This window comes from Pezoporus wallicus, unplaced genomic scaffold (assembly GCF_028554395.1).
Source record: "Pezoporus wallicus isolate ANWC-B61680 ecotype Strahan unplaced genomic scaffold, APGP_CSIRO_Pwel_v1 contig_2384, whole genome shotgun sequence".
Lineage (NCBI taxonomy): Eukaryota > Metazoa > Chordata > Aves > Psittaciformes > Psittacidae > Pezoporus > Pezoporus wallicus.
The window spans coordinates 1,022,121-1,036,984 of record NW_026640488.1 but is presented as its reverse complement, the minus strand read 5'-3'; the positions used below and the strand labels follow the sequence as shown (position 1 = coordinate 1,036,984).

Below are 14,864 nucleotides of genomic sequence, written 5' to 3'. Positions count from 1 at the left end.
TTGCATGTTTAGGTAGATAAAAAAACCTAAAGAAACACTAACTGCCAGATGTAGATAAAAAAAATAGTCTTCAAAAAGATAAAGAGGATTGGATTCAGCCTGCTGGTTATTCTCAGTCTTTGACTGCTCTTCAGCCTGGTACTCCCATTTTCATACTTGGGCATCTGCTAAACTTCTAAGTTAGAGCTCCACTTCCTGTTGCAACAGCAAAGTATAGGTTTTGTGGAGGTGGAGGGGGCATTATGATTTGTTTTTCTGGCTTTTTTTTTTCTTCTCTTCTGAGATTTCTTTTGCTACAACTATCTCTTTAACCTTGGTGTACATTGCCTCTGCTTAGAGAACAGCTTTAGGATCACAGCTCCTCAAAACAGATACCTTTTAGATTGTAATAGATGTCCCCTGGAGCTTGGAAATGGGAAATGAATTGGATTTTTCATGTCTTGGAACTGTTGACCCATGCTTTAGATCAATGCAGGCTTTGGCTGAGTCTTCCTCTTTTCTCTTTCTCACATTTAGTCTGTGTACAGCTAACTCAGCTCACTATTCGCATTTCTCTAGCTCTTTTTGGAGTGCAACACAGTACAGCCAGCTGTCTACCTTCTGTAAAAGGGAAAAAATATCATTCTTAAACTAGATGCATGTAATACAGTACTGTAACTAGTTATCATGAATGGGAAAGTGAACGAATCCCAGTTAGTGTAAATGTTCCTGCTTCTTGGTATCCTCACCTGCTGAGAAACATTTAACTTTCCTCAGTGATATGGCAAATTAAGTACTTAGCGTTTTTTCCCCCTCTGTATTTTGCATAAAGAAGCATAAAGTGCATTCATAGTGTCTGGTTAATGAGATACTACTCTGAGAGCACCTAGTGTGCTCTTCACTACTGAGTAGCCCACACATCTTGCCACAGATTTGAGGCTTGTGTGTCTAAAAGAAACAGGATTTCAGAGGATTCTTTGAAGGATTGTGCTGATAAGGAGACTGACATCCCGATCTTAAGCTGAAATATATCTCATTGTTTCAGCTTTTGACCCAGTAGTCTCTCGTACCTAACATGATGCCCTGAATTACAGGGGAGGTTGGTATCTTCAGTATTTTCTGTGGCAGGTTGACTGCTCAGTATAAACTTGAGGCTACTGGATTCCTCCTTAAATTAGCTTTCTACCAAAAAGCTGCCTTACTTTGTGTTAATTAGAATCAGTAAACATTAGCATACTTTTCATAAGGCACATGAAAAGACTGTTGCTGCAGTTGTGGTTAAAAATAACCCCAAACTTGCCAGATGACTCGTGACCAGGTACATTCTCATGCTGACGTAATCACGCTAGCGTGAACACCTTCATTTTCTTTAGCCTTGCGTACCAGAGAAGAAGAGGATTGCTCAGTGTAATGTTGCATGCAGATCCAGAGACCACCCCCTGTTCCTAAACACAGCGATTTCAAATAACTTTGAATGAAGCTTGCCAGATATCTAGTAGTAACCAACATAAAGGAAACCCTCGTATTGGTCAACCAGTTCAGCTTTTTGAATTGACATAGCCTAGGAGTTTCTAATCCCTCTGGTGATAGTGGTCTGCCTTCTAATTTTAGTCCCTTTCAGTTTGCAGTTACTTGGAAAGCACAATAAACCAGTGGAAAAAAAATCTGCATTTTAAAACAGTTTTTGAAGAACAGGGTAGGCATGAGTCATACCTGTCCCTGCAGGCTGCAGAATTGCTGTCGACAGTTAACTGGGAAGAAGTGTATTTAAACTTAGTTCTTGCCAATTTAAATCATTTTATTCAAAAGCATGAATGAGGTAGTAGTATTCCATTAAGACTGTTCTAATCAAATTTTAATGAGGAAATATATTTATACAAGCAGCAAATGAGCTGTTCCCAGTATTTTCTTTATAATCAAATATTCCTAAACGTTGTCTATGATTAAACAAGGGACAAAAATGAACATTTTCCAGTTTGTCCCAAGGGGGAATTCAGTGAAGAACTGGGACTGGATTTAAATAACTGCATAGAGGTTGAAATTTTGGTGGATAAGCATATGATCTGGTCAGTGGCTTATAGCACATTTTGTTGGAGGTAGATAGTAAAATGGGGATTGTTCAGATCTGGCCAGTTTTCAAGGCACTAGTTTGTTCTGCTTATGGAATTAGACTAAAGGGAAGAGACCACACGATAGGCAAAGCTTGTGTTGAACGTTAAAGTACAAGGAACCTAATGGTAGTCTGCACTTCGATTTTTGCCAACTTTCTGCTTGGAAAACTACGACTTCTGCTAAATACCAGACTGCAGACTGGTGCTCTTGTACTCCTCCCTCGCGCTTCCCTTTCCCACTTCATTCAGTCTCTCCCTGTCGCATCAGCAGGCCTATGATGTATAGCAGTATTCCTTTTTCCATTTCTGTGAGAAAGATTGGCATACATAAACTGGTTTGGCACTGATTGAATATTAGAGATGGAATATGATAATAAAAGGAAAGTGGGCAAAAAAACAACCCTAGAGATTTGTCAGAACATCACTGGCATCACTTTAGCAATGTTATAACATGCTTTAGCAGTTGCTTTCAGTGAAAGAGAAGGAATAGAAATTAGGACATATATTTGCACAGGCTTTATTGCAGCATCTTTAATCCCTCTTCTCATCTGCTAATGTCAAATAATAGTTTGGCATCTTTCTGGGGTATTAAAATAGTTTAAGTTATGTCCTTATACAGCCAACCACATTGGTGACTTGGACTATTCCTAGACATTCTTTCATTTTTTTGCTAAAGCAGTAACATTAGATGGGCTACGCTTCCTTCAGTAATTGGATTTCTGAAATACTAAGAGTCTCCATAACGGTACAGACTTTAGAACCATGGTTGCCATCTAATTTTGTGGTTACAAGTGAATTGAACAGCAAGCCAAAAATTTCTGAAATCTCTAATTCACTCCATCCTGTCTATAAATAATGAAATTATGAGTTTCAAAAGCCAGGAATTTAGATAACTGACTTGTTCTTTATCCCACAGCAAATGGATTGGCTTAAGGAGCACATCAGTTGCCTCACACTGAACTGGCAAGTTGACAGAAGTTTTGCAGAAATGGTTATAATACGTGATGACTGAGGTTATGTCAAGGTTGCACTATGCAGGTTTCCTTGAGGGTAGAAATGGGTTTTTTTTGACTTGTAATCTTTTAATTCAATTATAAATATTACACTTTGATAAAAGGAGCATAAGATTTTACTGAATAAAATGCTTTCCAAAAAGAAGCTTAGACACAGCAGTGGATATGTATGGCCATTTCCTTTTTTACTAGTGTTTAGGTTTCATACAGGTAGCACTGTGTTTGAAAATCTCTCTGACACACTATGAAATGTGCCACCTTATTTCATACTTTTTTGCATTCGAGGGGAGATCTCTGTTAGAAATGTCTGTTCTGGGCTTGAATGTATTAGAGGTATTTATCCCTAATCTTACCTAAATGATGCTATATTCAGTGTGAAAAAATGGATTTGCAATTTGGATGAGGGACTACTTACCCTAAATTATGCAGTGCTGTGTTTCTCGTATAGGCAGGCAAGCTGTTGTATGGTTTCTAGGCTGGAAGCACCTGTTCAGGGAAGAGTTTTGTTTAGATGGGGCAGGTTTACTGACCTGCTTGCTCTGCCTATAGCCCCTTTTGACATGAAATTGCACAGCATAAGGTTAATGACAGTGGGTTAGCAAGGCTTCAAAGCATCCGGCATGACCCTGGCATGCCTAGCATTCCTTTCTGCTGTGCAAAGGTTTGGCATCAATTCCCGTGTGGCGGAAAGAATGTTTTCAGGAGAAACCAGCTCATGCGGCTCTCCCAGGCCTCTGGAGAGGGTAGAGTTGTCATGGCAGTAAGTCATGAGGATTTGTGGAACATGAGTAAATCCCCTTCTTTGTGCTCTACTCTAGGCATGGGTTGTGGTGAGAAAAGGAAGCTGGATCAAGCAGGTATAATGTGTCATTGTCCCCTTTATAACCACTGCTGTCACTTACCAGTAGGGCAGTGTGTGTGTCATGGAAAAATGACTACTTGTGTGTACCAGAAACACTTGGGGCAGTGAAGAATGTGTCCCACCAGGTGCTGAGCAGACTGACCTGCATTGGAGCACGCTGTAGCCAAAGGCAATATTGGCAGAGCTGCATCTTCCCCATATTGGCTGCTTCCAGCTGCGCTGCAGATGTGGCCTGGTGTGGGAGGAGAAAAGCTAAACATTCTCTATGTCCTGCAGTCCAGACACATGCCCCTCCCCCCTGCTGATGCTTGGACATAGTATAGAAAATGGCTTCCCCTGTATTCAAGGGAAGGAGAAAACATGGAAGAGGATGGAGAAGGAAAGGTGGGACAGTAAGTCTTGTTAGACTGAGATGCCGTGGAGAGGACAGGAGGGAGGAAACTAAATGGAGAATTGCTGGGCCAGGAGATTGATACAGGGAGCAGGGGCCAGAGGAGTGGAGGACCCTGCAGCTGGTGATTACAGAGAAGTGAGGAATAAGGAAGTGATGGGGGGAGCCCAGGAGATTGATGCACATTCAACAGAACATCCTGTTTCATTTTCTAGTGCTGTTGCACCAAGGATGGCATCCTGCTGTATTCCTCACCACTGGTTACCTGCAGCAGCGGGGGTTTAGGCTGTAGCATGCCACTGGCATGCTGAACAGGGAGTCACTGTGTTGCCAGATGATGGAGAGGGGGTTGGAACTAAATTCCCTTGACATTATAAAATTCTGCCAGGATGCCATGCCTAAAATGTTCACAGGTTTGCCTTTGCAAACTTGATGCATGTGCACAAACGGGTAAAGATGTATCTTAAATGACAACCTCAGACACTCTTTTTCCCACAGAATCTGTCTCTTATTTAGTATGCACCATGCACAGGGCTGTCTTAGTAAGCAGCTTTTCAGGAGCAAAAGCATCTTACACCTGTCATTTCAAACTCCTTTGAATGCTTGGGTTTGTAACCTTTAATACTCTCCTTAGGTAACGCAGGTGGGGAAAGAGATTTGACATTTTTAATAGGTTTTTTTCTTCATATTGTTCCTAATTCTTTCTGGTATAGTCTATAATTCCAGGAATTCTTCTGTCTGTAGCCTAAAGGCTCACCACTAACCCCCTTATCATTCTCATATACCACAAGTGAGGGACAACAGCTATTTTGTAAATAGATTTCCGTAGACTATGCCAGATAAGTAAGCACTTCTCTTGGCAATCAAAATTAAACTGTCTCCAAAGAAAGTAAAAATGGAAAACTTGACAGAAAACAGGCAGTAGGTACCAGTGCTCTATTTGTATTCAGTGCGAAGGATGGATGTTTTAGAAAGCCTTCCAAGTCCAAATAGACTTTTCTTTTTCTGTACAAAGGTGATTTCCCAACGTGCTTATATTTAAGTGAAAACAGTTTGACCACTGGTGTTCAAAGGCAGAAATGCACGCTTCACCAATTTGGAAACATTCATGTCAATATAAACGAAACCAACTCAGCTTTATGGTTGAAATACTGTAAAAAAGAACTGATCCCTATTAGGCTTGGGTTTGGTTTTGTTTCTTTTTTTTTTTGATGTTGTGGTCAATAACCGTTGGTCAGAAGGGCTTGTGCTTTGTGCTGCTATGGCAGGATTTAATGAGAGTCTCAAGTGCCTGGTTTTCTGACTTTATGGACTATATCACAAGCAGGATCTGTGAAGTTACTATAATAGGAATATAAGATAAAATTACTAAAAATGGAGCCTGGGGTGGTATTTTAGAAAGCAACATGTAAGCACCTAAAGAGTAAGGTGTGGACTGCTATCTTTGTATTGTCCCACACTGAATACTCTGTGCCCAAGTGGCATTTGGCTGCTGGTGCAGCAGCCCCTGCTCCTGGCTTCAGTGGTGTGTAAGGATATCCAGAAGAGCTGACCAAGGGAGGAACCCGGCTGGGATGCATGGTGCCACCTGCCTCCACAGAGCATGGGTGTGTGCCAGCGGGTTGGAGGACCTGTTCATGGGGCAGGGTGACACTAGGCTGGCTGGCCACAGCCACCTGCACAGCATCACTTGGGCTTGTGCAGGATGCAGCATGCAAGGTCATCTCTTCAGGGAAACTTGGGAAGGTGCTTTGGTGTCTGAAGCAACTGCTGCTGTGTCTCAGAAGCACAGCCCTGTTCAATGTGAACTTGAGTGATTAGCACAGCCATTACTGCATCTATAAATAGAATTCATCTTACAATATATTAAGTTTAATGATATAATAAATAGATTACAGTTAACTTTAATGGGAGCACAATGAATGGAGATGCAGTCCTTATGAAGATCTGCTGCCATTAGTGAGTGTTTTGCAAGATGCATTATATGTAATACCACTGTCTTCCTTTGAAAAATGAATAATCTAACAATACTGAGGAGAAACAAAACAAAATGCAACTCGTAATGTTCCTGTTGCATAGAAAATGGTCAAGTACATGAAAGTGCGGGTTGCATTAGCAACCTTAACTCTGCCCCTTATGAATTTGCATTATGAAAAATGTTTATTATATGATAACATTGCTAGTTTTAAAACAAACCATACAGGATTTCTCTGTAGGAAGTTTGCATGTGGTTACTGTCACAGGGAATTAAAAGCAACGTGAAGCCTAGCTCCACTAATATTTTTATTTTCAATTTTCTTTAACAAGGAAAAAAAATGCTTTGGGCAGAAAATATTTTTGATTGTGTTTAGGTTGTTTTTTTTTTCAGTGAAATAATATACAGTTCTAATGAGACAAGCTCCCTGGAGTTTAAACATGACATGTTTAAGGGAGGTTGACATTATACCCCCTGCCTGTGGTTCACCTTGTTGTGCTTGTTTTATGGTAAAACTTCAATATTTGAGCATCCATTTCCATTTGACAGAGACTTAAGTATGTTTGTCAATGCAAGTAAGTCTCTCTGTGGTAGTAGTACAGCCCCGAAGGCTGGGAGGACAAAGCCTAAACCCCACTTCCTTGCCATTTCAACTGAGGCTGTAGTTTGGCAAGCAGTCAAGGTAGCTCTTCTGGGGGCTTGAGGAGGTTAAAAAGGCAAGCAGGCTGTACCTCTTGCTATGCCGGCATGGACATCTACATGGCTCTTCAGTGGGTGAGATGGGGAATCTGAAGTAGCTGACAAATAGCCTGGTGAAAAAGTCCATTGCCAGCCCTGGTTGACCACACGGCCATACAGTGAAGGCTGTGGTGGCACACCTGAGAAGGTGACATAGTCATAGAAATGAATGGCCAAGGGCAGCCACAGGTGCAGGGACTGTCTATTCCGTGCCCCCCACCCTGTAGTTGTGCTGACTTAAATGCACATCAAACTGTAGCGGAGAGAATGATGCCTCTAGGTGTAAATAATAGGCTTATGCTCTCTGCATGGGACGCTAAGGTCACAGCTCTTCATACCTCTTTCTCAGTGGTGTAGCTGGCCCAGGAAGTTGGTGCCCTGCCTGTGAATTGCTCATTTGCTTCTGGCTCAGTTGTTTGTGATGGCATGGTGGAAAATTAAACCACTAACTGGTTCTAAAAAAAAATAACCCAAAGGGAAAAACTTAAAACCATTTCTCCTCGCCTCACTTAATGAATCTGGTTCACAGAGCATTTCTATGGAAGTTTGTTCCTGTAGAAATAAGGGCAAGAGCCATTCAGGGCTGGGAATGAGCAGGTGAGACTGGGACATCTTTAAGCTGGTGTTGCCACCAAGAAACTGTGTGGAACTGTCCTCATCATATAAACGGGTCTGTGACAGCTTTGGCTGTACTTCAAAATAGCCTACGCATCAAAGCATATGTTGCAAGTTCTGTGCCCAACTACAGGCAACCAACAAACAGGACAGGAAGTATGACCTTCAGAGGGGAGTTCTGCTCTGCAGGAGACATGGTGATGCCATATTATATTAAGCCTGTCTTTGCAATCTCCCTGCTCTTAAAACAATTTGAAGCTTATTCTTAATATCGAGTGCTGAAGTCTGTAACATACACTTCATGTATAAATCCTTTTCAAACCAATTTTTGCAGCCATTAGCTAGCACACTTTTAATATATTTTAAAACTTAATTTTTTTTTAAAGGAAGTTGTTTAATGTATATCTCTGCTGCAGATATATAACTTTAAAAACAGTGTTTGTAATCAGATTTCATACTATTCTAATAAAATCAGGCTTTATTAAGAAATATTAATCTGATTTTTCAGTTGCTATCTATGCCATCACCTTCCTTGCAAAAGCAAATCTTAGGGGTATTTAGAATATTGTTTAACTACATTACCTTACTTTGCATGGAAATAATAGTAATGTGCGGTAAATTCCAGTTTGAAAGCAGTCTTCAAATGCTTTGCCAAGAAGCATTATGCAATTAATAAAACAATGCAGTAATACCTATCATGCTTTGTAGCACTTATTCTCCACTCAGGTAAGCTTTAGAAGACTTATTCCAATTTATTGTAGTGCCAGTGTGTCCTTCCTTCCATAATAGTTCCTGTGGCTTTCCCTGCTGCATCTCAAACCTTAAGTTTATCAATACTGCAAAAATGTGTCACTGATCAGGAAGTTGCTGATCAGTGTACACTGTAATGTGCAGGATTGTGTTTGACTTGTACTGCACAAGATCATAAGCCTGTATTTCTTTCTGTAACAATGTTGAGGGAAACATGCTGGAGTGGTCCTTTGTAAGCCTGCTGCAGGCATTGTAAGCCAATTCAGTAGAAATTCCTCCATCTAAACTGCTTCCAAAGAGTAGATCTTCCTTCATATGCAGAACATAGCAGCTGATGGTCACAAACTGGTGCACTTAAATTCATTTCTTCCAATCTGTTCTGTTACATCAGTACTAATTCTATGTTCTGCACAAACACAGTTACACCGGTGTGATAAAATAGCCTTAACGTCAGTGCCTAGCCCAAGCTGAACCAGGGGAAACCATGAGAACATGATATTTCTAAGATCCCAGTGGGTCACTGATTTCATTTTATCATCCATTCAGAAAGAAAGAGAAAGATCTGACAATAATAGTGGTTCCCTTTTGTAGCAGAAAGGCCTGCCCTGCATTACTCTGGAACATGTTTAGCACTTGCTATCATACGGCGTTTTTTTCTCCTCTTCTAAGACTTTCTATACAAGTTAGGCTGTAGCATCTGCCTTTCTCATCGACTGAATGAGGAACTTAGGCTTTTAAATGTAGGTGTGCTAAGCTAAGCTGTAGTTAAATGTCTAAAGCAGATGGCAGAAGTACCTCTCTGTGGGCCCAGATTCTTGCTTGAATGGAAGCATTTGGCAAATTAAATGGCGTATGTGGTTGGATGAAGAGGTCAAATGTAGAAGACAAAGCGCTGGCTGCTGCAGCTGCCCAAACTAGATTACCAAGCAGAAGGGAAGTGTTCAAAACCTAAGTGGGTCTAATTTTCAGAAAGGGAAACAGAAGTGTGACTATCCTTCTCTGGTCATCTTCACCCTCTCCAGGGTAAGGCTTGCACAGCTAAGGATTTGGCCCCACTTGATTACAATGTTTGGTTTCCCTGGTGGGAAAAAATGCAATCCTATTAGACAACACACAAAAATCCCTCTGAAATGTTTCTAAAGGAGTCAGTCTGCTAAACGTCTGCTAAATGTGCAGAGTACACAGAATCCCTTCTGGCACTGTCGTGAATGATGCATTTACCAATATTAATGGAGATACCAAACCATATTGCTCCACAGTTCCTCCTGCACACATTATGCTCCTAACACACATATGTGTATGTGAAATGCCAAATATGGTTTTTTGCATTCTATGGTTTAACCACCAGTGTACTTCCAGAATGCTGACTGGCCATTACCACGGCCAGACCATCCTGTGGTCTCTCAACTCAAAAAATGTTTCTCCAACTAAAAAAAAACCAAGAAAAATGTTGTTTTTTTGGTCTGCTGCACTGTAATCTCTGTTCTTCTGGGGATTATACAGCTCTGCGGGTGATTTCTGTAATTCATTCTAGTCTTTCATTAGAAGTAATAGACGGTCTTAATTACAGCAGGCCACATGACAAACTGGTAAAGGTGCTAGAAATGGTGCCAACAGGATAAGAATTGGATGGTGTGAATTTTTTTTAATTAAGAGCTGGCAGAACTGTCGGGAAATAGGATTGGACTCCTGTCCACTGGAAAGTGTGTCATTTTGGTGCAGGCGTTTTTGTAAATGTCACGCATTTTATGCTGGTTATGGTTTGAGAAACTTGAAAAATCATCTTCAGCTTAAACAAAATAAAACCAACCTTTGAAGTTGAATGTATCAAATAGGGAAAGAAATACAGCAACTTTTGACATTTTTTTTTTCTTTCTCTTGACATGGTGTTATCAACTGTAGCCTTCCTCAGTGTACCTTGATTTACTTCATACCATTAAGTATTCTTAAACCATACTAAGTTACTGCAATAAGGATTGTTGCAAATGTCAGTAGTGATGTAAATGATCATCTCTGCTACTTGCTGTGAGGACCTCAAAAGCATCTGAGGGGTTGGGGTCTTATTCCCCCACCATTGTATTTTCCTGGAAGGCACAGGGTAAAGGTTCTCAGTCTTCCCACGTTCATCAGTTCCCCGCTACTTAAGTCATTTCTTACAGTTGAGTGTTTGGTGTATTCATGACACAACTTGTCTGAGGACAGAGAAGTCCTGAAAATGAAAGCAGAAAGAGAGAAAGCCCTTTCTAGACAGTAACAGTAACCTAACAGTAGGTGCCCTCAGCCTCTACTGGAGCAGGTTCCACTCCATCAACTGTGGAGGGCCCAAGCTGTGGTTAGGCATTCTGGGGAAGAGCAGACACCCAACTAGAGTGGTCTTGCAACTACCCAGATACTACCAAACTTAGTTTGAGGTAGAGGGGATGCTTCTTTGTAGAGAATCAAAAGTGGTACCACGATAGAGGAAAAATACTAAGTGAGAGCCATATCTGTATCCGTATGGAATGTTTGTCTCTTGCTGTGAGAAAGGCAGACTGCTAGATAAAAGATGGTCACCATTCAAATGTCAAAATCTGTCTGTGGTATCTGTTTCTAAAATAAGGTAAACCCCAAAACCTTTTGTGCCAAATAAGCACCTGATATACCAAGTTTTCTCCTAGTAGCTAATGATTGTTTGGGTTACTACATGGGTCCTGACTGAGGCAAAGAGATTAACAGTTAAGTCAGTGTTTTTCTACCATGAGAGAATATCTGCCAATCATTATCAAAAGAGAAGGGATCGGCAACAGTAGTACTCTGAAAGAGAGGAAAACAGTAATTTCTAATTATTATTCAACTCATTGACTGCTTACACCAAAGCACATTTTGTTCAAAAGCTAAATCTCTCTATGCTGTCAGGTTCCACTTGCCTTTTGGCTGGGGAGAGGATGATCCCTGAGGATTTCCTGCCAGTGCCCACTGTGGTGCTGGAGGAAGGGTGTTACCTCTCTGCACTGAGTGCATTCACAGACTGGTGAAGGGGCAGAGAGAACTGTGAACATTACATTGCATTATGCATGCATGTGTATGAAGTATTTTGAAATCCCCCCAGCAGTAATGTTCAATTCTTTCTGATGATTTGCGTATTAATTTCCTTCCTGTGATTATTTAATGTGTATATGCAGCCCATGTAGGTTTTTTCCTTCCCTTTTGCATGTGATGCGTTAGCAAAGGAAGACAGTAATAGTCTCCAGGGATGTGCAAGCTCTGTTCATATCTGAGGTATGAAGTCAACCCAAGACCATTTTGTTCTCATAAAATATACAGCACTGCAGTTTAATGGGTAATGGCATAAATGCCAAGATTTGACGGGCAGAACCATTTTCACTGGGAGACAAGAGAGACTATGAGCACTCAGTGTTGGAGGGAGATCTGTAAAACCATATTTAAGCAGATCTTGTGTGCTATGGGGGTGGTGATTTTGCTTTACCTGAGTGTGGTAACACGGGGCATGCTTAGCTATTATAAAGTAATAATACATATGAGTTGAGCTTTTTAAGTACAAATGGGAAGCTGACAGGTTTTACACAAAGTAATTCCACTCCTTTAGATGTGTGTTCTTTTTCCTACTTTTGTTGTAATGCTCTGGGTGATAAAGATGGTTTCCCCTCAGGTTGACAGGAACTGACTACGTGTTTGCTTCTGCTGAGCACATCGGTGGGGAAAATCAGTGGGGAACGTGGCACCTCCACATCATGTGCTGAGTATGGGTATGCTCTGCGCCTCACTTGGGCTTAAAGGCTCAAAACTTTGTCGAAGGGAAAAAGAAATACAAAACGAGGAAATTTGCAGAAACTGGAGTCCCCTTGAGTTAAAAAAAAACCAAACAAACTGTCAGGCTGCTGTGCTGATTGCAGGTATCTGTCTGAGAGCCCAACCATATGTCAGGAACCACAGTGCCCTTGAATCAAACCGTAAGGGTGAATTGAACGGATTAGTTGATGCGCACAGAGTAGGAGACCGAAAAAGGACCGTTCCTTTAGCAAGTAATTACCCGAGGCTTTCCTTATGCTTGCACTGAAGCACAGGTGAGAACCCTTCACGGGATTTGAAGACCCGAGCTAAAATGGCTTGGTGTCGCCGGTGGGTTGGCTTTAACGGAGAGGGGAGCCAGTGTGCGCGCAGCCGGCTCCAGGTGCGCGGGGAGAGGAGGGGAAGGGTAAGGGGAGGGAAGGCAGGCAGCCTGCCTGCCTCCCTGCCTGGGAAACCCGAGGGGAACCCGCTCCACCGCCGCTTTGCTGTGCCTTTAGTCTTTTAATGCGTATTATATAATTGTTGGACTCTGCGGTCCTCCAGCTCCGTTTATGCCATTGTCTAGCCAACAGAGGGTATTTCGGCATCTCCCCCCATACACACACCCTCCCCTGGTGAAACTGTTACTTCAAATTATTCTAACATGAACCGCACTTTTGAAGGACTGATTTGCGTCCGTCCACGGAACGCATTCACGTACGAGTCCAGCCAGGCACGCTGAGGGCGATGGTATAATTATAATTAGTGGAAATGAGCTTGTTTTGCTCCCGCTTGGAAAAGCGTGAAGCGTGTGCGGCACCGGGGGAATAGCGCGAGGGGTGGGGGCAGGTCCCGATCTCCGACAGGGAAAAAAAATCGGGGGGGGGGGATAAAGGGAGGGAAGGGTAACCCCAACTCACTGAGCGCTATTTTTATTCCCCCCCCGCATCTTCACCAACCCGTTCCCCGGGGTGGGGCGGCAGCAGCCGCCGCCGGGGCCCGCGGCTCCCTCCCGGCCGCGCAGCCCGCAGTGCCGCGCCGCCGCTGCGGAGGGAGGCGGGAGGGGAGGGAAGGAGGGACGGACGGGGGGCGGGAGGAGGGAGGGGGGCGGGCAGCGAGGGAGGGAGGGAGGACGGGCGGGCAGGGGGAGCCGGGCTCCGCACGGCGCAGGCAGGGCAGGGCCGAGCAGAGCCGGGCCGAGCCGCGCCGCGCCGCCGCCGCCCGCCGTGCCCGAGCATGTCGGCGCGGGAGGCGGTGACCTACCTGCCGGAGAAGGGGCTGTACTGCCAGCGCCTGCCCGGCCGCCGGGCCCGCGGTGCACCGCAGCCGCGCAAGGGGAAGCGCGCCGACACCATGGGCTTCTACGGCACCCTCAAGATGATCTTCTACAAAGTGAGTGGCTGCCCGCCCATCCGCCCCGGCTCCGCGCCCGCGGAAGCAGGGAAGCAGACAGGGAGGGAGAGAGAGGCGGGGGCTGCGGGGGGCGCGCATCTCCCGCGGTGCCACTCCGCGCCGGCGGAGACGTGCGGCAGGCGCGGGGCTGAGGCTGCGGTGTGCGGCCGGGGAGAGCTGCCAGCGCTCGGCGGCGGGTGGCGATGCGGAATACGGAATACAGTTCGCTGCCCCTCTCAGTATTTTTTTGATATGCTGCAGTCTCGCTTATTTGGATAAATAAACGCTGTCTGAAGGAGCGGTGTTTCCCAGAGACAGATTAAATAGTGACGGGGGTGTTTGCTCGGCGGTTTCTGTTTTTCGGTTCCACAGACACCCGAGCAATGTCTAAATCTTGTCACCAGACATCTCTGCTGTAGAGAAAGTTTTATCTTCTTCGTGTGGTAAACGGCATTTTTGACAGTGTATTTACTTAGCACGGTCTGAGATGCTGGAAGTCTGGCGGTGCAGTGGATCTCATGAGAAAGTTCCCTGAAATACCTGAAAAAAACCCCAAACCAACTGAAAAGGTGAAATCATTGTTAGGCAGTAGAATAGGAAACTGCATATTGTTTATTCTGCTACCGCACAAGAGTAAATCCCTACAGCTGCTCACTCTGCTTGCTGCAGGCTTCGTACTTCTTATTTTAAGGTGTGCTTTTGGGAAACCGCATCTCCCTCTTGTGAGAAGCAGAACAGGGATATGATGAGGATAACCTCTCAGGAAGGCAGGCTGGAAATAAGTATTTCCATTGAACAAGAAAAATCCTCTCTGAGAAGTCTATCACGAAATCTGAAATTAATGCTCACACATCATATTTATGCTCCCAGTAATTTTGGTGGCTCACTTGCTTAGCCCAGCGATGAAAGATGATATCCAATTATTTTTCAGGGATGCTCACATCTGGTTTTCCTGGGGAAGCACCGGGAGCTGATCTTCATGGGGCGTGGGAAGCTGGGAGGGTGAGGTTGGTGGTGGTTCAGCAGCGCTCAGGGCGGTTCTGGCTGAATGCTGCTCCGGTGAAATGCTGTGGAGTGTCCCATGCGAGGCATGGGCAAGCCCACACAGCCGCAAGGCAAGCTCCTCTGGCTGCCTTGTAGCTGCTACGGTAAAAATGAGACCAGTTACTCGTAGTTAGCTTTCCTTTGTAATCGGTAATGAGGCGAAACACGAGATCTTCAGTGTCTGTTTCTCGGCAAAACCATAAAGGGGTTTTAAAAGTAAAAGAAA

The 14,864-nt window shown here is 43.8% G+C and overlaps 1 protein-coding gene and 1 long non-coding RNA gene across 6 annotated transcripts in view; one reads left to right on the top strand and one right to left on the bottom strand.

Moving 5' to 3' along the window:
• Positions 1–14,864, top strand: part of FBXW7 (F-box and WD repeat domain containing 7) — a 173,841-nt gene that overhangs the window by 126,213 nt on the left and 32,764 nt on the right. Inside the window, exon 1 of one of the 5 annotated variants that reach the window (XM_057419034.1) lies at positions 13,336–13,594. The exons of the other annotated variants lie outside the window; for them this stretch is intronic. Coding sequence (XP_057275017.1) covers positions 13,439–13,594 — 156 coding nt within the window. The 5' untranslated portion in view covers positions 13,336–13,438. Of the gene's footprint in view, positions 1–13,335; positions 13,595–14,864 lie in introns of those variants that run through there. 5 annotated transcript variants of the gene reach the window in all.
• On the bottom strand, positions 413–13,577 carry LOC130604498 (uncharacterized). Its single transcript, XR_008973473.1, has 3 exons — positions 13,466–13,577; positions 3,519–3,589; positions 413–600 (listed from the first exon to the last, which is right to left on the bottom strand). It is a non-coding gene; the product is annotated as an uncharacterized LOC130604498 (long non-coding RNA).